The 24316-nt window shown below is 44.3% G+C and overlaps 1 protein-coding gene across 5 annotated transcripts in view; it reads left to right on the top strand.

Annotated features, from left to right (window-relative positions):
• LOC147008577 (phosphatidylinositol-3,5-bisphosphate 3-phosphatase MTMR2-like) overlaps positions 1–24316 on the top strand; it is a 114886-nt gene that overhangs the window by 45172 nt on the left and 45398 nt on the right. For all 5 annotated transcript variants that reach the window (XM_085864044.1, XM_085864043.1, XM_085864042.1 and 2 more), the window contains 2 exons: positions 3388–3445; positions 4813–4907. In XM_085864044.1, coding sequence (XP_085720170.1) covers positions 3388–3445; positions 4813–4907 — 153 coding nt within the window. The remainder of the gene's footprint in view (positions 1–3387; positions 3446–4812; positions 4908–24316) is intronic.

The following is a 24316-nucleotide window of genomic DNA, read 5'->3' on the forward strand; positions in this document are numbered from 1 at the left end:
AATTGCATAAAATCAAACTTTTGTCCATGTTTATTTACACATCGTAACCCACAACTTCCAAGTGAAAAACAAATTCCTAAAATTTCAGAAAATTAATTAAAAATGCAAAACTAGAATATCTTGGATGGATAAGTCCCCCCCCCCCCTTCATAATAGCAATTGTAAGTTAGCTCAGGTGGAACCAATCACCTTCAAAATCACACACCAAGTTAATTGGCCTCCACCTGTGTTAAATTGTGATTCTGATTATTTCAGAATAAAATAATTTGTTCCTGTGGGTTTCCTCTGCTGGGTCGTGCATTTCACAGCAAAGACACAATCCTGAGCACCAAGGAGCTTTCAAAAGACCTCTGGGATAAAGTTCTGGAAAGGCAAAGATCAGGGGATGGGTATAAAAATATTTCAAGGGGCTCGAATATCCCTTGGAGTACAGTCAAGACAATCATTAAGAAGTGGAAGGTATATGGTACCACCAACACCCTGCCTAGATCAGGCCATCCCTCCAAACTGGATGACCAAGCAAGGAGGAGACTGATCAGAGTTTCCACCAAGAGGGAACTTTGAAAGAGCTACATGCCTTTATGGCAAAGACTGGTCACTGTGTGTATGTGACAACAAAATATCCTAAGCACTCCACAAATCTGGCCTTTATGGCACAGTGGCAAGAAGGAATCCATCACTCAAAAAGCCCACCTTGAGTCCCATTTGAAGTGTGCAAAAATCCACTCCGGAGATTCTGAAGCCATGTGGAAAAACAAGAAAAAGGTTTTGTGGTCTGACGAAACCAAGATGGAACTTTTTGGCCGAAATGCAAAACGTTATGTTTGGCACAAACCCAACACAGCACATCACCCAAAGAACACCATCCTTCCTATAAGTATGGTGGTGGCAGCATCATGTTATGGCAGTGTTTCTCATCAGCAGGGACTGGGGCAGTTGTCAGGATAGAAGGGAAAATGGATGAAGCAAAATACAGAAAAATCCGAGAGGAAAACCTACTGCCCTCTGAAAGAAAGCTGAAACTGGGACACAAGTTCACCTTTCAACATGACAATGACCGGAAGCACACAGACAAAGCTACACTGGAGTTGCTAAGGAACAGAGATAAATGTCCTTGAGTGGCTCAGTCACAGCCTTGACCTTAACCTAATCAAAAATCTGTAGTCTGACTTGACGATTGCTGTCCATCAACGCTCCCTACGCAACTTGACTGAGCTTGAACAGTTTTGTCCAGAAGAATGTAAAAATATTGCCCAATCAAGGTTTGGAGAGTTGGTAGAGACCTATCTCAACAGACTCACAGCTGTAATTGCTGTCAAATGTAAGCACCTTTGACATTGTCAAAGGTACGATGTGGAAAAATAAATAAACGATGTGGAAATGAAGGTGGAAAAAGTCTGATTTGATGCAATTTAATTCCAGGCTATAAGGCAACAAAAGGTGAAAATTTTGAAAGGGGTGTAGACTTTCTTTCGGCACTGTAACAAACGACTTGCGCTAACCATCCATCCATCCATTGGGACCATACTCTGCGCAGAGCGTTGGTGCTGCCTAAGCAGTCTCCTCGGCTATTGGGCACAATCCTGGACGGGTCGCCACCACGACACAGGATACCAGCAAGCTGGCACTCATTTTACTGACCTCGGAAGGATGACATGCAGAGTCAACCCCACCTGGTATTAATTCAACAGCCAAGTGGGATTTGAACTCAGGATCCTCAGATCCCAAGCCCACCACCCAAACCATTAAGCCAACAACAGGCATATTTGCGTTAACAGATCCCTGTTACATGGCAATCTAACCTACGCAAAACACACATACCATACTACACTCAGGTTTCAGTCGAGCTACGGATCCCTTCCCCCTCCACGTAATGTATTTATGTATATTGTGTGTGTCTGTCTGGACCTTGTAAAATTGAAAACGGCTTTGCTGATCTCCACCGAATCTTCCACACATGCTCAGGATACCAAGGGTCAGGTCATGGGCATATCATAACCTCCCCTCCCTCCATCTCCATCTCCATCTTCCTCTCCCTCAGAGGGTGGGGAATGGAAGGTCTTCCTCTCTCCATTAGGGGCATAAGTCTGCCGAGGCAGTTTCATGAGCGAGGAGTCACAATCCTGGACCAGTCATCCCTCTCACACAGTACACTCGAATGTCGTGCTTCCAGCAAGGTGGCTGATATGAGTTGATCCACCTGGTGTTATGTGAGCACAGCTGTGGCTTGAACTCAGGACCTTGAAATTCTAAGCCAACTTCTTTAACTGTTAAGCCATCACCAAGTTTGACCAGGGTGGACAGACGACTTGCCATTTTCATCTGTACATGTGGAATAGTGTAAGTAGTTTAACCACTGACCCCTGACGGAGGGAGTCGGTATTGACATCATGTCTCTCCAGGAGGGAGCGGGTATTACGAATTTGGAAGCGCACCATATAATGTTTCAATAATTTGTGGAAATATGCAAGACAAATTAAGCATTTGCAGGACTTAAAATGTATTCAATAAATTGGATGTTTTTCTTTTCTAAAAAAACAACAAAACTTGGCAAAAATGCTGATTACTGCATGTATACACTCGTCACGTTCCTACATATTATACGGCATACTTATTAGTGTGAAGAGAAATCCTTGTTGCATCAAATGGCGTTAAACTGATCCATTAAAAAAAAAATAACCCATCAGCTACTTTGTAACTTTTTGTTAGAACGTACTATAACTATGCCACCTTCTTGTGCTGTTTACTTGTATTGCCTTGTGTGTGATTGCTGGACAAAAACCTGAAATAATGGATGTCACGAGCTTTCTAGTCGATGCCAAGCTAATGATTGAAACCGAAAAAGGAAGTGCCGGTTCCCCCATTGCATTCGTCGTTTGGAAAACCCTTGTGACCAAAGATTCCTCTGTCCCTTAAGGGTAATTTTTATTTTTGCTGATCATTGTTGAGCACTTGCAATGTGGGTGTTTAATATCCGTTGCTAAAGGAATGTCGCGTCTGCTCGCATTAGTTGGACGTTGTAGATCCCACGGTTCTTCACGAAGAGTATGCGAGTTATCGCCGGCACTGTGAAAAAAAAATTCCAAATTTCTGCCTGGACTGTGGGTAACAAATCCCTTGGCTTTTCTTGAAGGTTCCTTCACAGCAGGTTGCACTGCTTGCTATCATCAGAGTTTGGTTGCTGTCTGGGCAGCAGTTGCTGCACTATAAACAAATTGATCAGGTGGTTCACGTGTTTCACAGGAACTGCCTTCTTTGGATCCGAAAGACAATCCTTAGTTACATATTTGTTATTAAACCATTGTTTGACTAATGTTTACATTGAATTTTTATCTTTCTTATATTTAGTGTTTAATCTACTTATTATCTTGTCTATTTTTATTTCAGCCATCAAATTCACGGCATAGAGTACCCCTCATCCCTGGAGAGTCTGTTAAAGTGCACGGTAGGACAACGGACAATTCTGTTTGCTCTTCTTTTTCTGCCTTGCATCTTAAATTTTATTAACCTCCGCCATCTTCAAAGATGGATGGAGGTTACTGTTTTCACCCCTTTCTGTTTGTTTGTTTGTTTGTTTGTTTGTTTGTTTGTGAACAGTATTACGGAAAAACTCCTCGACGGATTTCGACGAAACTTGGTGGGGGGGTTAGGTATGGTCCAAGGATCATGCCATTAAATTTTGGACTTGGTCCCCCCCCCCAAAAAAAAAATTGTTAGAGAAAAAAATTTTCTTTTTTGCATTTCTACATGTTTTAAGTGATTTCCAACCCCCCCAAAAAAATTTTTTTTACCCCCCCCAAAAAAGAATTTTTTTTTGCATTTCTACATGTTTTAAGTGATTTCCAACCCCCCAAAAAAACAATTTCTCCCCCCCCCCAAAAAGAAAAAATTTTTTTTGCATTTCTACATGTTTTAAGTGATTTCCAACCCCCCCAAAAAACAATTTCTCCCCCCCCCACAAAAAAGAAAAAAAATTTTTGCATTTCTACATGTTTTAAGTGATTTCCAACCCCCCCAAAAAAAATTGCTAGAGAAAAAAATGTTGCAACTTTTTTTCAACAAAATTTCGATTTTTTTTTTTTTTTTTTTTTTTTTTTTTTTTGCATTTTTACATGTTTCAAGTGATTTCCAACCCCCCCCCCCCCCCCAAAAAAAAATGTTGGAGAAAAGAACTATAACTCAGCACTGTTGACATATTTAATGAATAAGATATAAGGTTCACTTAAGTGACCCAGCAGTATTGGCGGCGGAGGTTTTGCACTCTCCCGAGTGCTCCCCCTCTAGTTTATTTATATTTTCTTGCATTTTGATGTCCTCTGGTTGTATTTCTGTCTCCACTTATCTGCACTGTCGTTTTTGTTTTTTTTACGCACTCTTTACGCACATTTTTGCATTCATCGTGCCACTTATTTTACCGTTTGCGGTAAAATACGGTTTTACGGCGTACGAACCCTAATCGTGGCTGATAAACGTCGCAGTGATATTCCTGCAACAAAGAAATGCAGAACGTCACATTGTAGACGAAACTGGACATTATAAAACATTCTGATAAAGGTGAAACTCCCTCCCAAATCAATTGCGTTCCGATTTACGAGCATCCCACTTAAGAACGATTGTTGGGAACGCAACCCGTCCATAAGTCGAGGACTCCCTGTATTGCCGTCAACTGTCAATCATTTTCTGCAGTTCTTGGTTTCTTCTGCGCTGACCACTGGCATGTGGTTCATGAAAGACTCGTGGGTTGTGTGACATATTGAGTAATATCTCAGGCCATTCGCATGTCCTTGCAATTATGTTTCTATGTTTTGGCAGTGTGGGATGTGGCTTATCTTTGCCCATTCTATGGGAACATGCGGGGTGAAATTGCCATTACCAACTACCGGCTATTGTTCTATTCTCCAGAGAGGGTAAGCCTACCAACTTTTGAAATTCACAGCATCTTCCCTCCCCTGCCTCCCTCCTCAGCTCTTCCCCAATGATGTTTTTTTCACCTTCTATTTATTTCTTCCAACCACTGTTTTCTTTTCACTTTTTGCATATACTTTTCATCCATTCTGGTTTCCTTTTAACACTGAATATGTATGAATTGCACACGATGCTTAAAATCTATTTTACGGTTGCTCTTACCAGGCTGGTGTGTGTCTGGCTGGTCCTCCTAAATGAAACGAATGCTGTTGCTGTTCCTGTTTAGTCAGTACTCCAAACTCAAAATTTTTGGATGGACTGGCCCACCTCTTCCTATACTTTGCAGGTCACAATTTTATTTCAGTTTAATGGTTGTTGATTCAGGATCAACATGCCTGCTCAGTCACCCATCTTGCAAAATCACCAGAATAGGGGTTTGAAGGTACCTGATCATAAAATAGGTGTGATTTTCAGCATTGCTCGTTTACCAAATAATGTTGACAACTACATAATACATGAAGGTAGCTGCCACGGTCAACTATTGTGAAACGGATATACGAAATCTTCTGCCCTCTTTCAGTTGGTGACGTAATATTGGTTCACCATCAGGGTGAAATATGAAGTGACTTAATGCAAAGCAAAGCTTGTAGCATCGCTTGTTCTCTAACAGCACATTATCCAGTCAAACATTACAATTTACAACGTCTAAATACTGTACTACATTATACAGTCATGATCTGGATAATGTACATGTCTAAATACTGTCGTACATTATCCATGATCCAGTCGAACAGTTCATGTTGCATCAAAATACTGTCCAGTGCAATCAGTACTTTGTATAAACAAGTTTACTCATCTTCATCATTTTCATCAATGATACCAGCACACTTGTTTGGATCACATTTCACACCAGCAGCAACACAATATATTGTCACTGGCTATTGCTCTTTTCTGTTCAGCACTGTTCTGGCTGTTCAGCACTGGCTGTTCAGCACAAGATATTGTCACTGGCTTTTGCACTGGCTATTGTCACACTGGCAAATAATGTTTTTGCTTGGCTATTGAAGGTGCCACGGTCAACTGTAAGTGCTGTTATTGTGAAGTGGAAATGTCGAGGAGCAACGTCAGCTCAGCTGCGAAGTGGTAGGCCACACAAGCTCACAGAACGGGACAGCTGAGTGCTGAAGCACGTAGCGTGGAAAAATCGTTTGTTGTTGGTTGCAACACTCGCTTCTAGAGGCAGTTTGGAACTCGGTAGTAACGTCAGCACAGACACTGTTTGTCAAGAGCTTCATGAAATGGGTTTCCATGGGCAAGCAGCCGCACACAAGCCTTAGATGACCATGTGCAATGCCAAGCGTCGGCTGGAGTGGTGTAAAGCTCACCGCCATTGGACTCTGGAGCAGTGGAAACACATTCTCTGAAGTGATGAATCCCGCTTTACCATCTGGCAGTCCGATGGACGAATCTGGGTTTGGCAGATGCCAGGAAAACGCTGCCTGCCCAAATGCATAATGCCAACTGTAAAGTTTTGTGGAAGAGGAATAATGGTCTGGGGCTGTTTTTCATAGTTCGGGGGCTCGGCCCCTTCGTTCCAGTGAAGGGAAAGCTTAACGCGACAGCATACAATGACATGCAAGATGATTCTGCGCTTCCAATTTTGTGGCAACAGTTTGGGGAAGGCCCTTTCCTGTTTCATCACGACAGAAACAGCATGACAGTCCCTGAGCACAAAGCGAGGTCCATACAGAAATGCTTTGTCGAGTTTGGTATGGAAGAACTTGACTGGCCTGCACAGAGCCCTTACCTCAACCCCATCAAATACCTTTGGGATGAATTGGAATGCCGACTGTGAGCCAGACTTCATCGCCCAACATCATTGCCTGACCTCACTAATGCTCTTGTGGCTGAATGGAAGTAAATCCTCGCAGCAATGTTCCAACATCTAGTGGAAAGCCTTCCCAAAAGAGTGGAGGCTGTTAGAGCAGCAAAGGGGGGGACCAACTCATTATTAATGCCCATGATTTTGGAGGGCGAGCAGGTGTCCATTACTTTGGGCCATGTCGTATATATTGAGGACTTTTTCTCGATTTCTCTCATTCAGTTGCACTTTTAGTTTGACTGATACAGCTCTGGAGTTGTATGACATCATTCTGAAATTATTTAGCAGAATGGTATAAGATGATGTTCTTTTCAGGATCAGTGCCTGTGGTAATGGATTCATCACTTTCCTCTGCACTTTCTGTGGCTATCTGCCTCTTCAGGCTGGCAACCTTATTAGCAATCATGTCAACACAATTGTCGGTGTACCGAGTGCCGTTGCTTGCTCCCATATCACATTTTTTCGGTTTTCGTGCTCGCAAGCAGGAGTTTATGTTCACCCTTGTCGTCATAATCATCAAAAATAAATAATCATCATCAAAGCGTTTTTGGCCATGTGGAGCCTGGAGTAGTTCCGATTAACACCCATATCTGTCCAAATGTATTGTGGATTGTACTGTATCGGCCTGCAAAATAACTTTGGCACCATGAGCCCTCCATTGGGATGGATCTCGGTCTTGGCACCGTGAGCCCTGCGTCGAGATGGATCTAGGTCTCAGCACCGTGAGCCCTGCATCGAGACGGATCTCGGTCTCAGCACCCTGAGCCCTGCGTCGAGATGGATCTCGGTCTTGGCACCGTGAGCCCTGCGTCGAGATGGATCTTGGTCTCGTTCTCGGCACCGTGAGCCCTGCGACGAGATGGATCTTGGTCTCGGCACCGTGAGCCCTGCGTCGAGATGCTCAAACTACCAAAAGTCCTGTCAACATCCCTCTACCCCTCTATCTCCCCCCCCCCCCCCTCTATCTTTGTGTCACCCTTCTATCATCATAACTTCCAGGTACCCATCTAATTCTAATTTATACTTATCTACTTTTTCTGCTGCCACTACCTTTCCAGGGAGGCCATTCCATGCATTTACAACTCTGAGTGAAAGCCCCCTGCCTTGCCACCTTCTTAATTATCCTCTTCTTTACTCTCAGGCTATGCCCGCTGGTCCTATCACTGTCTACTCTTGAATAATTAATCTGGGCTATTTCATATCTTATCTATTCCTTTCAATATCTTAAACATCTCCTCGTAACCCCTCCTTTCTCGTGTATATAGCCCTGTCTCCTTCAGCCGCTCCTCATAGCTGAGTCTAGCTTGGCCTGGAATCAATCGTGTAGCCCTGCGCTGAACCCTCTCCATGGCATCGATGTCCTTCCGGAATTGTTGTGACCCAAGCTGCACACGATATTCGAGATGTGGCTTCACTAAATTCCTGTGCAATGCTAACACCACCTCTTGATTTATCAAGGATCCCCCTCCGAATACAACCTAAAACCCTATTTGCTTTACTATAGCTGCCCGGCACTGTGCTGCCTGCTTACCTCCCATATCTCTGACCACCCCCAGATCCTTCTCCTGTGTGACACACTCCAAAATTACACCTTGCATCCTGTAATCTCTATTTTCATTGTTCTTTCCCATCCCTAACACCTTACACTTACTCAGGTTAAATTCCATCTGCCAAGCTTTTTCCCAATATATACAAGTATCAATACTTTCCTGAATCTGATCACCACCCCCTCTGCTATCCACTTTACCTCCCAAGCTTTGTGTCATCTGCAAATTTGGAAAGCTTACTCTTTACCCCATTATCCAAATCGTTGATGTAAACAATGAATAGTAATGCCCCGAGTACTGATCCCTGAGGTACCCCGCTACTTACATCCTCCCAGCAAGACATCCTCCCACTCACAGCCACTCTTTGCTTCCTACCACGAAGCCAGTTTGCAATCCAATTAGCGACCTGACCAGTCACTCCACAAGCCCTCACTTTGGCTAACAACCTCCGATGTGGTAACTTATCAAATGCCTTCTTAAAGTCTAAATATACTATGTTTACTGCCTTTCCCTCATCCACCCAATCAGACACTGCCTCAAAGAACTGTAAAAGATTTGTTAAACAGGAACTACCTTTGGTAAACCCACGCTGACTACCTTTAATTCGTTTGTATTTGTTTCAATGGTTCCTCATCTGGTCCTTAATTAATGTCTCCAACACCTTCCCCACAACTGAAGTCAAACCGACACAACCGACAACAATAAGATCCCTCTACTTCCTCTATTGTTGACATGGCCCACGTTGAGCAACTATTATATTTTACGAACTCCTCTTCCTTTCTCATTCGGTCTCTATTTATAACCTTGTTTTTTTATCCGCATACTCCCAAGGCCCCAACTGACTTAACGCTAAACTTATCACAAGGCCTCACCCTGCTTCTTTCAATAAACTAACTCAACTACCCGCTAAAACTGTTCTGAACATTAAAAAAAAACAAATGTACAGTTCCACAGCCCCTGACGCAAATCTCGATAACAAAATACGCAAAATGCTTTTGAAGGACTGGAAACTTAGCTTCTGTTAAAGTCTTCAAACAGCCGTAAAATCTATGAAAATCACAACTCAAACAAGCAGTTTAATCCTTCGAAGGTATTCTAACCTCGTTGCTTCCTTTCGATCAAACCACCTCTGTTTACGAATGTTAGTAGGACATGTTTGTAGTTTAAAATGGCAACACAACTCGTATGTCAGCACTCAGACGTTTAAAAGTTACAAGATGACCCGTGAACCCATTGGGTTCCCATTGTGACAGCGGTTGATGAAAAAAAAAAATATATATATATATATATATATATATATATATATATATATATATATATATATATATATATATATATATATATTATTTACTGGTCAAACTTTAACTTGAAGAAAATTTGAACATTTACGTCAGGAGTCATTGTTCGGCCAACCGGTTTCTCGAGGTACATCAACACATTCTCCGTGGTTTGTCCTTGCTCTTTATGGATCGTCATACCAAAACTTAACTGAATCGGGAATTGATTTTTTTATTTTTTCGTTGCCCAATTTGAACAAAACTTGATACTGCACACCGCAGGCGAATGGTCAGTAAGGTGGTCGTAAAATTTTTGCACTTTTGTGTACCGTTTTGGCTGTATTTCGGGAACATACATACATACATACATACAAGATGAGAGTTTCTGGAATATATTGATATTTGTTCATCGATTTCATGTCAGCAGAAAGGCACCTGAGCGACGGGCGTGGCTTATCAGTTTCCCCGGCAGTCTTCGTGTCCTCAACGACAACTAGACCTGTGGGATGGTCGCAGAGAGTTTCTGAATGATTATAATGTTAGTTGCTATCGATTTGGGTTTTTTGTCATCACATCTGCCTTCTTTAAGTGTGGAAAAATTTATATTGTGTTCATAGTTACAGCAGAAAATATTCAAATTCTTCCCATTATTGGTTAACAGGGGGTGTGACAACTGACGTCTGCAGTCTCCAACACTGATCTCTCTATGATACTGACAGGATAGAGAGCCTGGCGTTGGCTTCGCGGTTAGGGTGGTGGCTTGGGATCCTCGGGTCCTGAGTTTGAGCCCTGTTTGGTCGTTGAATTAACACCAGGGGGTTGACTCAGCCTGTCATCCTTCTGAGGTCAGCAAAATGAGCACCAGTGTGTACTGGTAATAGGGGCACTGCATCAGCGGCATCGCCGCGCCCCTTACCAATTATGCAACCAGCAGCCAAAAAGGCTGTACCCGATGAGAACTGGATAGGATAGAGGGTCAGCCCATGAATGCTCACAACCGTGAAGCCTATCGCACGGCCTTCTTAGAACTCGCAAAAGGAACGCACACAGCGAAAACAGTTTTTGGTTCGTTTTGCATGTCTCGGTGAGTACCTCGTACAGGGTACACGACATGTAAAAAGAACTTGGGCAAGAGAATCAATTAAATCCATTAAATCCAAATATTCATACAAAAATCAATGTTGCAATTTCTGGAGAAAAAATCTGAACTTTTAATACAAAAACCACAAGGATGCTTCTCGCAAAGGAATTATTAGCTGGTTACCCTCGCCGAAGGAGAGGGTATTACATTTGGGTCCGTTTGTTACTTGGCGAAATCTTCGATTTTGTTAAGTATGTTGGTCTGTTCCGTTTGTTGGTTTGTTTGTCCGGTCGTCTACAACCCAAACGGCTGGACCAGCCGTTCTTAAATTTTTACACCTGATAGGCAATCCACCTGAGACGGTCTGCATCCAAACCCCGTCTTAATCGGACTAAACGTCGCGACGTGACGTCACACAACGTGAAAACACATTTTTGGACATAACTCTGTGACCGGCTATGACTTCCGGTTGTCGCCAAATTAAACTTCATTCAAATATCTAAATGATTACTAAATGCATCTTATTACAAATTACGCATAGTTTTCGCAAGCGTATGACGTCAAAGTTTTGCCTATCGACGTCATTTTAAAAAAAATATTTACGCTCGTGTGCAGCCGAAACTACTGAAGCAATCGTTCTCAAATTTTAACACGTGATAGCCAATCTTGCTGAAATAGTCTGGGATCAAATCACGTCATAATCGCACTTAACGTCACGACGTTACGTCAAAAAAGGTGAAAACAAGCTTTTGAACATAACTCATTAACCGAAAGTTGTAGCGACTTCCTGTTGACGCCAAAACAAACTCCAATGGAATATCTAAATGTTTTAAAATGCATGTGAGTACAAATTATGGACAGTTTTCGCAAGCCTATGACGTCAAAGTTTTTAGCTATTGGCGTGATTTAAAAAAAAATTCTATTCGTTCTACAGGTCACAATTCTTAACCGATTTGGATGAAATTTTAACAGCTGATAGAAATCCACAGTGCAAAAGGATATGTGACTTTTGGTGATGTTCAAGATCAGGATCTGGATTCTGCATCACTTTAGATTATCGCCCATTATAAAGCAATGGGGAATTTTGTGAATTACACATGGCTATTTCTCAAACAGTTTTGCACTTATTATATTGAAACTTATCCTGTCTATTTATGCATGTAATATTAACATGTGTACAAAGTTTGATCGAAATTGACCCAATGTCAAGGTCAGGGTCACCCAAAACATGAAAAACACACATATAAAATACATATTTTTGTTTTAGAACAAATTTCAAACCTGATAACGGGATCGTAAAGCTGGTTGAAAAGCAATGTTCCTCGGTATTTTCAAATATTTTCTACGATCAGAATGAAGGCAACAAGCACCGATGCTAAGTTGTTGAATGTCACATGGTGGCTTTAAATGAGTTGTGAAAATTTTCAATCTGCTGCCATTACCATGACAACGCGCGCCTGATAATTGTTATTTGTGACGTCGCGTCATTTTATTAATGTACGAACAAATAAACACCACACATTGCATGACATTACAGCTTGGACCACCACACGGAAAGGTCAACTAATTCGTCAAGTGTCGTGCTAAGCACGATTTTTCATTTGTTTGTTTGTCTGTCCGCACAGAACTTTGGTGTTTTTTCTCCACAACCGCTTGTCGGATTGAGACGAAATTTTTACCATCAGAGCGACTACTCAAGTGGAATGTTTTGTTGATAATTATGACATCGTCGGTCACGTGGTGTGGCAGCCATGTTGGAAAAATGGAAAAACTTTCGACCTCTATCTCTGAAACCGCACCAAGGAAAAAATTGAAACTTGGCACATAGCAAGTACTTTTGGGGAATAAGTGTGATTTTTTTTTTATGATGTCATCGGTGCCTTTGTTGTGACGTCATAATTAAACATGCAGAACACTGCATATGATCAGTATGAAAAAATTGAGGGTCATCTCGGGATAAAATGGTCCACAGCAAAAAAAAATTGATGATTGCATCGGTCATGTGATTCGGCAGCCATATTGTTTAAAAAAATATTAAAAACCTTCAACAATCTTCTCTGAAGTGGCTGAACAGATCAAGGTAATACTTTACACGTATTACCGCCTATCCATGAGGAACAAAAGGTTCACACATATGATGTCATTGGTCACGTGGTTTGGCGGCTATATTGGGTTTACCCTAAAACATATAAAAAAAAATCTTCTCTTCCTGAATGGCTTGACAGATCGAGGGGAAATTTCACAAAAATGTTCCCACAAAAAAAATGTTCCCAAGGAATAATTGATAGGTCACACGGTTTGGCAGTCATATTGAATTGAAGAAAAATATTAAATAATGCTTTCTCTGGGACCGCTTAATCAATCGACATAAAACTTCACAATTATGATTTGTGGTGATGGGGAATGCATGTTTTAAATTTCTACTTGACTGGACACATTGGCAGCCAGAAATATTAAAATTTTTGATTTGTTGGATTTTTTTTTGGTTTTTTTTTTTTTTTTAATAAGGCTCACTTGGCTGTGCCTGGATGTGTTTGAGTGTCGAGGAGCAGCAGCTGAAATGCGAATCCTTTCCAGGTTCCTCCTGATGACTTCATCTTTGCTTTTTGCTGTTTGGGTCCCTTCTGATTACTTCAATGTAGGACTGTACCTATTTGGTCTTCCATTTAATTGGGGTACCAAGACTACAAGGCTGGGTAACCTATTGTTTTTCTTCTGTTTATTAGGGTACCAAGGCTACAAGGCTGGGTCACCTTTTGTTTTTCTTCTGTTTATTATTTTTCTTATTCCGCCGGCAATTTTTGGGGGTTTTTTGCTTTAAAATTCATTTTTCTTGGCAACCATTAGTCCGATCGACAATTTTTTTTTTACCTTGTTATGCATCTTTTGTCGTATATTATTTAATTGATAATTATGACGTTATTGGTCACGTGGTACGGGCGACATCTTTGAAAAAACGAAAAACTTTCCACCTCTGTGTCTCCGAAACCGCACTATGGAAAAAATTGAAACTTTGCACATGACAAGAACTCGAGGGGAAGAAGTGTGATTTTTTTTTTATGACATCGGTGGTGGTATCCCGGTGAAAATTAGACACGTAGAATGCTGCATCTGAAAAATTTGAAATCTCTTGAACGTCATCTATGCAACTCACAGAAGAAGAAAAAATATGATATCATATGTCACGTGGTTCGGCAGCCATATTGTTTTGAAAAAAAATAGTTTTTCTAATCTTCTTCAGAACAGCTGTAGAAATTGAGATGAAACTTTACACACATATTCCTCAAGACGTGCTTGTACAAGTTTGCTAATTTCTAATTGATAGGTCACATGGATTGGCGGCAACATTGAATTTACCTTAAAACCTTCAAAAATCTTCATCTCTGGAACGGCTGGTCAGATTGAGGGGAAATTTCACACACATATTCTCAAAGATTATGAGATAGAAGTTTTTTAAATGAATAATTGCTAGGTTACATGGTTTGGCAGCCATATTGGATTGAAGAAAAATATTGAATTATGCTTTCTTTGGAACCACTTAACCTATTGAAGTTAAACTTTGCAACTATCATCGAATGCTATTGCTGCATATAGGGTAAAATTATGACATCGCAAGTCATGTGGTTTGGTTGCCATCTTGGACTGAAAATTAAAAAATTTTAAATCTTCTTCTCTGAAACAGCTGAACAGATTGAGGTGAAACTTTACACACATGTTCCCCAAGACGTGAGTGTACAAGTTGGTTAATGACTAATTGATAGGTCACATGGTTTAGTGGCCATATTGAATTTACCCTAAAACCTTCAAGAATCTTCTCCAGAATGGCTGGACAGATCTAGGCAACTTCACACACTTTTTCTCCAAGACTCGAGGATGCAATTTTGTTCATGAATAATTGATAGGTCACGTGGTTTGGCAGCCATATTGGAATGAAGGAAAAAGCCTGCTAATCCAATGTGGAAGAAATTCTCATGTCCTCATGTGCACTTGTCATTTATTTAACAAACAAACAAACAAATACATATGCGCATCTGGAGAATTTTCAAGGGAAACCATGCAGTCTTCCTCCAAATTTTAAAATACATGGAAATGTTGAGTTCTTTATATAATGTTGAGTGAGACGTCGCTCTTTTTCATTTCCAAATGCTGGTGCCAGTTTGTCAGGTCTTGGTATTCCCAGATGGAGATCATTTTCACTTTTGTGCAGCAGTCAGCTTAATTTTGTGAAGGATTGTAGCATATCTTTCAAACTCAGATGTGTAAATTCTCTCCTGGCACAGAATGACGTCAAGACTGCAGCCCTTTGGGTACATTGATGGATTACACATAGATCTATGGTATGGAAGGTTAAAAGTCAGTCCGCTTTTTTAACAGGTAGGGGAAATATATATTATCTGAAGCAATCAGAACTTAGTGAATACATCTGGATATATCCTAAGACGAACATTCCAGTTGAGCGAAAATAATATCTCCGATCAAGCTTGCTGGTCCCTTATATTAATAATTTCATTAAAATCCCTTGGTAAGCAGAATAGATTTAAATGATGGGCAATACTTTTATACTGAATATTAATTGAAGCTTTACTTGAAACGTCAGCCTGTTTTAAACATCTTTACTAGGCGGTTGATCGCATTTCAAAACAGAGGAAGGATTTCAAATGTAAATGAAAATAGATGCATGTTCAAGCACGTAAAATTGTAATAATCATACCATATTTGAGTACATTTTATTATTGTTTTTATCACCCTCAAACGCATTCTATAAATTTTGGAGAAATTGCATCGACACCACCCCAAACCAACCTCCTTCAAATTCACTGCTTTCCTTCCTGAATGTCCCTGTCATGTAAGGACCTGAAAGTCCCTGTAGTGTCCATCTTGTTTACCCCGTGTACCCTGCCCCATCCTTCTCCCTTCCACAGATCTCCTCATGTCTCTGTTCCACATTGTTTTTTCCTTCCCGCTCCCGCCCCTCTTATCTCCTGCTCCCCTTGTTGTATGTTCTGTGTGTTCGCTCTCGTTCGAGCCTCGACAGTATATACAAAATATGTATATGTGTGTGTATGTGTGTATATATATATATATATATATATATATATATATATATATATATATATATATATATATATATATATATATATATATATATATATATATATATATTTGAAGTTTGTGGTGGAACTGGAAAAGAAAAGGCTCAGGATCAAGCAGACAGGATCACTCAGATGTACTTTATTAAATGAACAGGAGCAATCAGCAGGAGAAGTTTCTCACTGAAAGTTCAGCATCTTCAGGATGAGTATCTGAGAGACCATACAGTCATGGTGCAATTTGACAGGGGATGCAAGGGATTTCCCTGGCTCTGCTCTTTTTTTTTTTCTTTGTTTTAAAATTTTCTGGCAGTGCACTTTAAATTGCCATCTTCCAAGGGGAGGGGGGTTAATTTATCCTCCCCTCTCCCCCGTTTACAATATTTTTTATTATTGGTGATTGAATTTGTGAAATTTTAAAAGTAGAAGGGCACTCAGTGGAACGTATACCTCCGCCACGCAATGCCTGATCCAGTAAAACAGATCGGGCCGAATACATTTTTGAAATATCACGCTATATTTTCTCTCTCTCTCTCTCTCCCTCTCTCTCTCTCTCTCTCTCTCTCTCTCTCTCTCTCTCTCTCTCTCTCTCTCTCTCTCTCTCTCTCTCTCTCTCTCTCTCTCTCTCTCTCTCTCTATCTATCTATCTATCTATCTATCTATCTATCTATCTATCTATCTATCTATCTATATATATATATATATATATATATATATATATATATATATATATATATATATATCTCGGGAAGAATCACTTTAAAAATTAAATAATTTTCGTATCCAGATTCGGATCTTCACCAAAATTGAACCAATTCTTCCTTGTCACACACGCAATGTGTCCACCAAATTTCGACCGAATTCGTCTACAACTTTTTGAGATATGCCATATTTCGTTTTTGGCCCTATCTCATTGGTGAAGAATCACTTAAAGAATTCTTACATCCAGATCTTCACCAAAATCTCGTCGGTTCTTCTTTGTCACACACCCAACCTGTTCACCAAACTTCTTCCAAATCCGTCTATAACTTTTTGAGATATCCTGCTGACAGACAGCTATAGACAGACAGACAGACAGACAGACAGTCAGAGTTGAAAACATAACCTCCATCCACCATCGCTGACCGAGGTAATTATGGCAGAAAACAAATTATTGTTGAGGACAGATTATTCTAGAGACTTGAGGTCCATAGCAATGAGCGATTACATTACTTTGATTATTCTGGGGAGAAGCATGATTGGCCTGTAGTTGAGTGGATCTTCTTGTGATTTGGTGTGGTGTTTGCAACTTTCCATGATGAAGGTGACCATCAGAGAAAGACGTGAGAAAAATGAGCAGACGACACAGATGAAGAGGTGTTGAAGACCACAGCGCTACTGATGTTTCAGGTCCAGCTGCCGTACAGTTATCATGGTTGATTTTATTACCATGATTGGAGAGAACCTTTAACCTTAAACGGCTGTGTTTCCATGAGTCCAATTAATCCAAAAACATAAGGCAAGAATGTTAGTTCTTCTTGCGTGTAGCAGCTTAGCTGCCGGGAAGCTATAATTTTTGGGGGGCGCGAACATGCCGCTGTTGTGTGCCCCCATACCAATACGCTGGTACTCATTTTGCTGACCTCTGAAGGATGACGGGCTGAGTCCACCCCACCTGGTGTTAATTCAGCAGAAAACAGGGCTTGAACTGGGGTCCCAAAGATCCCAAGCCAGCCACCCTAACCACTGAGCCAACACCAGGCTTGTACGAACGTTACTTAGCACCTGTTATATTGCACGTGAAAGGACTTCTTTTTTCCCCCCATCCGTACAAGATGTTGACATGATTATTTGCACACAATTTTTACAGAACACTGACAGGTGAGAAATCTTTCCTTGCTTGACCCCCAAAACGATGCTAAGAAACAATGCTAACTCTCCACATTGTTTTTATTTTTTTTTTGCTTTGTTAGTACATTGTCCATTGAAAGTGCATTGTCCACTGCCAATATTTTTGGCGAAACTCCCAAATGGCATCGACTGCCCAGAATACCACACAAATTTGTGTCAAATCACTCTGCCTTGCGAAAGGAGACCTTGTCAGACGATGAACTCATTCTGGTTTGTTATGTCGTGCGTGCATCGTGCTCGCTTGCATTGAAATTCCCTTGCATAGAATTGTTTTGGTTGGACTCGTGAAAGGGAGAGTGGAGGGTGGGTTACAATTTGTAAGTTGAATGTGAGAAAAGAAAACAAATTCAACCACATGATTAGTCTTCATTGATCTTTCAGGTTCAAAAATTTTTTTTCATTTCTTCTGGTGCGTCTCATTAAATGCTTTAAAAAAACGAAGTCGGATGTGTTTTTTTTTCGATACTAGCAAATTCAACCTGTCGTTTCGCTGATTGGAATATTTAGGCAAGTGGGGGGGGGGGGAATGTGAGGCGAGGAAAGGGGAGCGAAGGGAGGGGGAGGAGTGAGGAAGGGGAAGGAGGGTGAGGCCTCACCACGCATTGCTATACACTGTGGGAGGGGAGGGAGTGAGGAGGATGGGGGAGGAGGTGGTTCCTGGGGAGGAAAAGAGGGTGTTGTGGACATGCATTTGATAGGTGGACTTGAGGGAAAGCTGGGGGGGGGGATGGTTCCCTTATGCTGGCGTTGGTACAGGATTGAATAAAATTGGGTACGTTAAAATAGGGCGGTTAAACGGGTCATACTAAACAATGCCTTGACACCGCTTAGAGACGTCCATTGGGGGGTGAAGGGGCTTTGGGAGGAGGGAAGCATGAAGGAAGGGGAAGGAAAGGGCATTTTCCTTCAATCATTGAAAAAGCTGTGCAAGTGTTTGTGCCTTTTAATTATTTAATTTCCACACATACGATAAACTCAAGAATCTTTCAACCTGAGACTAATTGTGGAATTGATCCGAGCAGCAGTTCCGACTGCAAAAATAGAAAAAGCTTTCATTTGTCTAATTCAGATATTCTTTGAAACACCTTCATCTCCTTGACTGTCAGAGTTCTGTGGTGGTGGAGGTAGTTTGTGAAGGGGATAGCGTTTGGGGAGGGGAGAGGAAGGCAGCGTGTGGGGAGGGGAGAGGAAGGCAGCGTGTGGGGAGGGGAGGGGAAGGCAGCGTGTGGGGAGGGGAGAGGAAGGCAGCGTGTGGGGAGGGGAGGGGAAGGCAGCGTGTGGGGAGGGGAGGGGAAGGCAGCGTGTGGGGAGGGGAGGGGAAGGCAGCGTGTGGGGAGGGGAGGGAAGGCAGCGTGTGGGGAGGGGAGAGGAAGGCAGCGTGTGGGGAGGGGAGGGGAAGGCAGCGTGTGGGGAGGGGAGGGGAAGGCAGCGTGTGGGGAGGGGAGAGGAAGGCAGCGTGTGGGGAGGGGAGAGGAAGGCAGCGTGTGGGGAGGGGAGGGGAAGGCAGCATGTGGGGAGGGGAAGGCAGCGTGTGAGGAGGGGAGAGGAAGGCAGCGTGTGGGGATGGGAGGGGAAGGCAGCATGTGGGGAGGGGAGGGGAAGGCAGCATGTGGGCAGGGGAAGGCAGTGTGCGGGGTGGGGAGGGGAAGGCAGCGTGCGGGGGGAGGGGAAGGCAGCATGTGGGGGTAGGGGAAGGCAGCGTGTGGGGAGGGGAGGGGAAGGCAGCGTGTGGGGAGGGGAGGGGAAGGCAGCGTGTGGGGAGGGGAGGGGAAGGCAGCGTGTGGGGAGGGGAGGGGAAGGCAGCGTGAGGGGAGGGGAGGGGAAGGCAGCGTGAGGGGAGGGGAGGGGGAAGGCCGCGTGTGGGGAGGGGAGGGGAAGGCCGCGTGTGGGGAGGGGAGGGGAAGGCCGCGTGTGGGGAGGGGAGGGGAAGGCCGCGTGTGGGGAGGGGAGGGGAAGGCCGCGTGTGGGGAGGGGAGGGGGAGGCAGCGTGTGGGGAGGGGAGGGGAGGCAGCGTGTGGGGAGGGGAGGTGGAGGCAGGGGAGGGGAGGTGGAGGCAGCGGGATGGGAGGGGGAGGGGAGGTGGAGGCAGTGGGAGGGGAGGGGAGGTGGAGGCAGTGGGAGGGGAGGGGAGGTGGAGGCAGCAGGAGGGGTGGGGGAGGCAGCGTGTGGGGAGGGGAGGGGGAAGCAGCGTGTGGGGAGGGGTGTGGGAGGCAGCGTGGGGGGAGGGGTGGGGGAGGCAGCGGGATGGGAGGGGGAGGGGAGGTGGAGGCAGCGGGAGGGGAGGGGAGGTGGAGGCAGCGGGAGGGGAGGTGGAGGCAGCAGGAGGGGTGGGGGAGGCAGCGTGTGGGGAGTGGAGGGGGAGTCAGCGTGTGGGGAGGGGTGTGGGAGGCAGCGTGGGGGGAGGGGTGGGGGAGGCAGCGTGTGGGGAGGGGAGGGGGAGGCAGCGTGTGGGGAGGGGAGGGGGAGGCAGCGTGTGGGGAGGGGAGGGGGAGGGGAGGGGAGGCAGCGTGTGGGGAGGGGAGGGGGAGGCAGCGTGTGGGGAGGGGAGGAGGGAGGCAGCGTGTGGGGAGGGGAGGTGGAGGCAGGGGGAGGGGAGGTGGAGGCAGCGGGATGGGAGGGGGAGGGGAGGTGGAGGCAGTGGGAGGGGGAGGGGAGGTGGAGGCAGCAGGAGGGGTGGGGGAGGCAGCGTGTGGGGAGGGGAGGGGGAAGCAGCGTGTGGGGAGGGGTGTGGGAGGCAGCGTGGGGGGAGGGGTGGGGAAAGCAGCGCCTGTGTTGAGGGGAGGGGAGGGGAAGGCAGCGCCCATGGGGAGGAGAGGGGAGGGTAAGGCAGAGGGGGAGCGGAGCGTGTGAGGGGATGGACAGGGGATGTGGAGGGGGAGGAAGCGTGTGGGGAGGGAGGGGAGGGGAGGTGAGCAGAAGGCAGCGTGTGTGGAGCAGAGGGAAGGCATCGTGTGGGGAGGGGAGGGGAAAGCAGCAACGTGTGGGGAGGGGAGAGGAAAGCAGCAACGTGTGGGGAGGGGAGGGGAAAGCAGCAACGTGTGGGGAGGGGAGGGGAAGGCAACGTGTGGGGAGGGGAGGGGAAGGCAACGTGTGGGGAGGGGAAGGGAAGCCAGTGGTGGGGAGGGGAAGGGATAGGCAGCAACGTGTGGGGAGGGGAGGGAAAGGCAACGTGTGGGGAGGGGAGGGGAAGACAACGTGTGGGGAGGGGAAGGGAAGGCAGCGGTGGGGAGGGGAAGGCAGAAACGTGTGGGGAGGGGAAGGGAAGGCAGCGGTGGGGAGGGGAGGGCAGCAACGTGTGGGGAGGGGAGGGGAAGGCAGTGCCCGTGCGGAGGGGAGGGGAAGGCAGCGCCCGTGGGGAGGAGAGGGGAGGGGAAGGCAGCGTGCGAGGGGGAGGGAGCATGTGAGGGGATGGAGACGCAACGCATGAGGGGATGTGGAGGGATGGCAGCGTAAGGGGAAGGGAAAGAAGCATACCAGGGCAATTACACTGAACAACAAATTTCAAAAATTTTTTTTTACTGGAGATGTGTAAAGTGATTAAGACTAATTTGAGTACGCTGATTTCAAAAATCATAACCGTTTTGCTGTATCACGTCAGGATTTTCAGGAACAGAAATATTCCCATTGCCTAGAAGTCAGGATTTCAATGAAATTTACATATGTCTTTAACATGTCTATTTCGTACAATTGTTGTTAACTTGTGTTATATTTCTTTCTTTCAGATAAAGATGAGTAGGCGTTCCTGTACCAATCATCCTGACAACTTCTGTTATGTCTGTGGTCGGTATACCAAAAAAGATCAACAGCGAAGTATATCTACAGCAGTGAAAATGAAGGCCGCCTACTTTCACTACTTCGGGTGTAAGGTGGGGGACCAAGAACAGAGCTGGGCACCACACATCTGCTGCACAAGCTGTCACACAACCTTGACTCAGTGGTTGGTGGGCAAGCGCGCGAGCATGCCATTTGCGGTGCCCATGATATGGCGTGAGCCGCAGAATCATCATGATGATTGTTATTTCTGCTGCACAAGCATCGCCGGCTTCAACAAGAAGAATAAAGGTCACATCAAGTACGCTGACTGCGTCTCTGCTCGTAAACCTGTGCCTCATGATGACGAGAACCCCGTTCCAACACCTCCAGCTGATCAGAACATAGCTGTAAGCAGTGGTGAAGAGGATGGTGATGATGAACCTTTTGAACCCGACACTCAAGAATCACACCTTCTGAACCAGGGAGACTTCAATGATCTTGTAAGAGATCTCTCGCTGTCAAAGGCGAAGGCAGAGCTGCTTGGATCAAGGCTGCAGCAGTGGAATCTACTTGAACCTAACACCAAGATATCCTTGTTCAGAGCACGTCACAGAGACATGGCTGAGTTCTTTGAGATGGAAGACACGATGACATTCTGCAGTGACATCAACGGTCTGTTGAAAGAACTTGGGTATGATCACGATCCTGCAGACTGGCGCCTCTTCATCGACTCGGGGAAGAACAGCTTGAAGGCTCTTTTGCTCCACAATGGCAACGAGAAACCATCAGTCCCACTGGCTCACGCGTTCGGCATGACAGAGACCTATGAGACTATGCGGCAGCTGCTTGATTCCATCAAGTACAATGACTTCAACTGGCACATCTGCGGAGACTTGAAAGTGGTGGCGCTGTTGTTAGGGCTGCAGTCAGGCTACACGAAATACATGTGCTTCCTTTGTCTCTGGGATAGCAGAGATGACAAGAATCACTGGACGAAGAAAGATTGGGAAGAGCGAAAAGAGCATGTACCTGGTCGACACAACGTGAAGCATGTCGCCCTTGTCGACCCAGCCAAGGTTTTCCTTCCACCACTCCACATAAAGCTCGGCTTGATGAAAAGTTTTCTACGGGCAATGGATCTGAATGGGCGTGGGTTTTTATACCTCAAGGAAAAGTTTGGCAACACCTTGTCGGAGGCCAAGATCAAGGCTGGTGTCTTTGTTGGACCGCAAATCCGACAGATTATGAAGGACGAAACTTTTCCGACAACTCTAAACCCCAAAGAGCTGGCAGCGTGGAGGAGCTTCAAAGCTGTGACGGACAACTTCTTGGGGAACGAGCGCGCGGACAACTATGAAGAAATAGTGCAGCAGCTGCTGGAGTCCTTCAGGAAACTTGGCTCCAGGATGTCCCTGAAAATCCATTTCCTACACCAGCACCTGAACTTCTTCCCTGACAACTTGGGAGCAGTCTCGGACGAGCACGGCGAGCGATTCCACCAAGAGATTTCACTCATGGAGACGCGTTACCAAGGGCGGCACAACCCGAACATGATGGGCGATTTCTGCTGGTTCCTGCATCGTGAAACTGACACAGAGCAGCATAAACGCAAAGCCAAATGCCTAAAGCATTTTTAATTACATTCTAGTGGAGTTTTTCTGTAATTTCTATAATTTTGAAGCATTCATGATGAAATAAATGAATAAATGAATTTTTGTAAATTTCATTGAAATCCTGACTTCTAGGCAATGGGAATATTTCTGTTACTGAAAATCCTGACGTGATACAGCGAAACGGTTATGATTTTTGAAATCAGCGTACCCAAATTAGTCTAAATCACTTTACACATCTCCAGTAAAAATTTTTTGTTGTTCAGTGTTACAGGTGTGATAAAACTCACCCATGCAGCGACGTTTTCTTTTTTCACCACTGTGTTCTATATAAAACCGGGTGGGAGCATTTACAAATTAAAACTCCTGCTCTTGACCTAGCAAAGGCCGACCTGCATGCATGCCCCCACCCCATGCACATTGCTCCAACCACCTCACGTGCAGGGATGCACACACCCCACGTAGTCATTTGTATCCATTTGTGCCATGTCCGTGTGTGCTGTCTTTATTTTTAGCAACTGTTGACTATTAGTATATTGCAGCAACTATTAGTATGTTTCTATTAATATTTAGTCATGAAAGCAGATCTCACAAAACAGTAAAAGAAAACTGCATACATAATTGCTGAAAAAAGAGGACCCCTGTTGACTGTATAGTCATGGCTTGCAAAAGGAGGTTTTTTTTGCAAGCCATGACTATACAGTCTACAGGGGTCCTTTTTTTATCCAGCAATTATGTACACAGTTTTTCTTTTACTGTTTTGTGCGATCTGCTTTTCATGACTAAATATTAATATTGTGAAATAAACACGGCATTGTGCTCAATGAAGTTCCACTTTCTGCACAATCTTTATTCTTTTCTTCATGAAATATAATTGTCCGAACAGTGGGGGGGGGACATTAAGCTTAATGCTTAGTTATAAAATTTGCATGTTTGATTCGACCGAATTAAGACCCCTGCGTGGCGAATTGCAGCTGACGAAGGATAAGCCTTTCATGTAGGTAAGCCGTTAATTCTCTTGGTATGCATAGAAAGATTGGGGCCCCAAGCTTTCATGGTTTTGGAGTTATGGAGGACGCACATGCACGCGCACACACTGACATTTATTGGTATACATAATCTGTGTATTTCTTTCAAAATAGAGCATTTCCTATTTCATACTTTTTAATTTGAAGGGTCATTATTGTTTAACCTATTAATTGTTTTGATTTGCCTCTGCTGAAAGCCGGAGGTATGTTCTGTATTCTGCTTTCGGGTTGTCCACCCATCCGTGTGTAATCA

The sequence above is a fragment of the Eptatretus burgeri genome, chromosome 18 (genome assembly GCF_056783735.1).
Source record: "Eptatretus burgeri isolate ZD-2024b chromosome 18, Ebu_testis_v1, whole genome shotgun sequence".
NCBI lineage: Eukaryota > Metazoa > Chordata > Myxini > Myxiniformes > Myxinidae > Eptatretus > Eptatretus burgeri.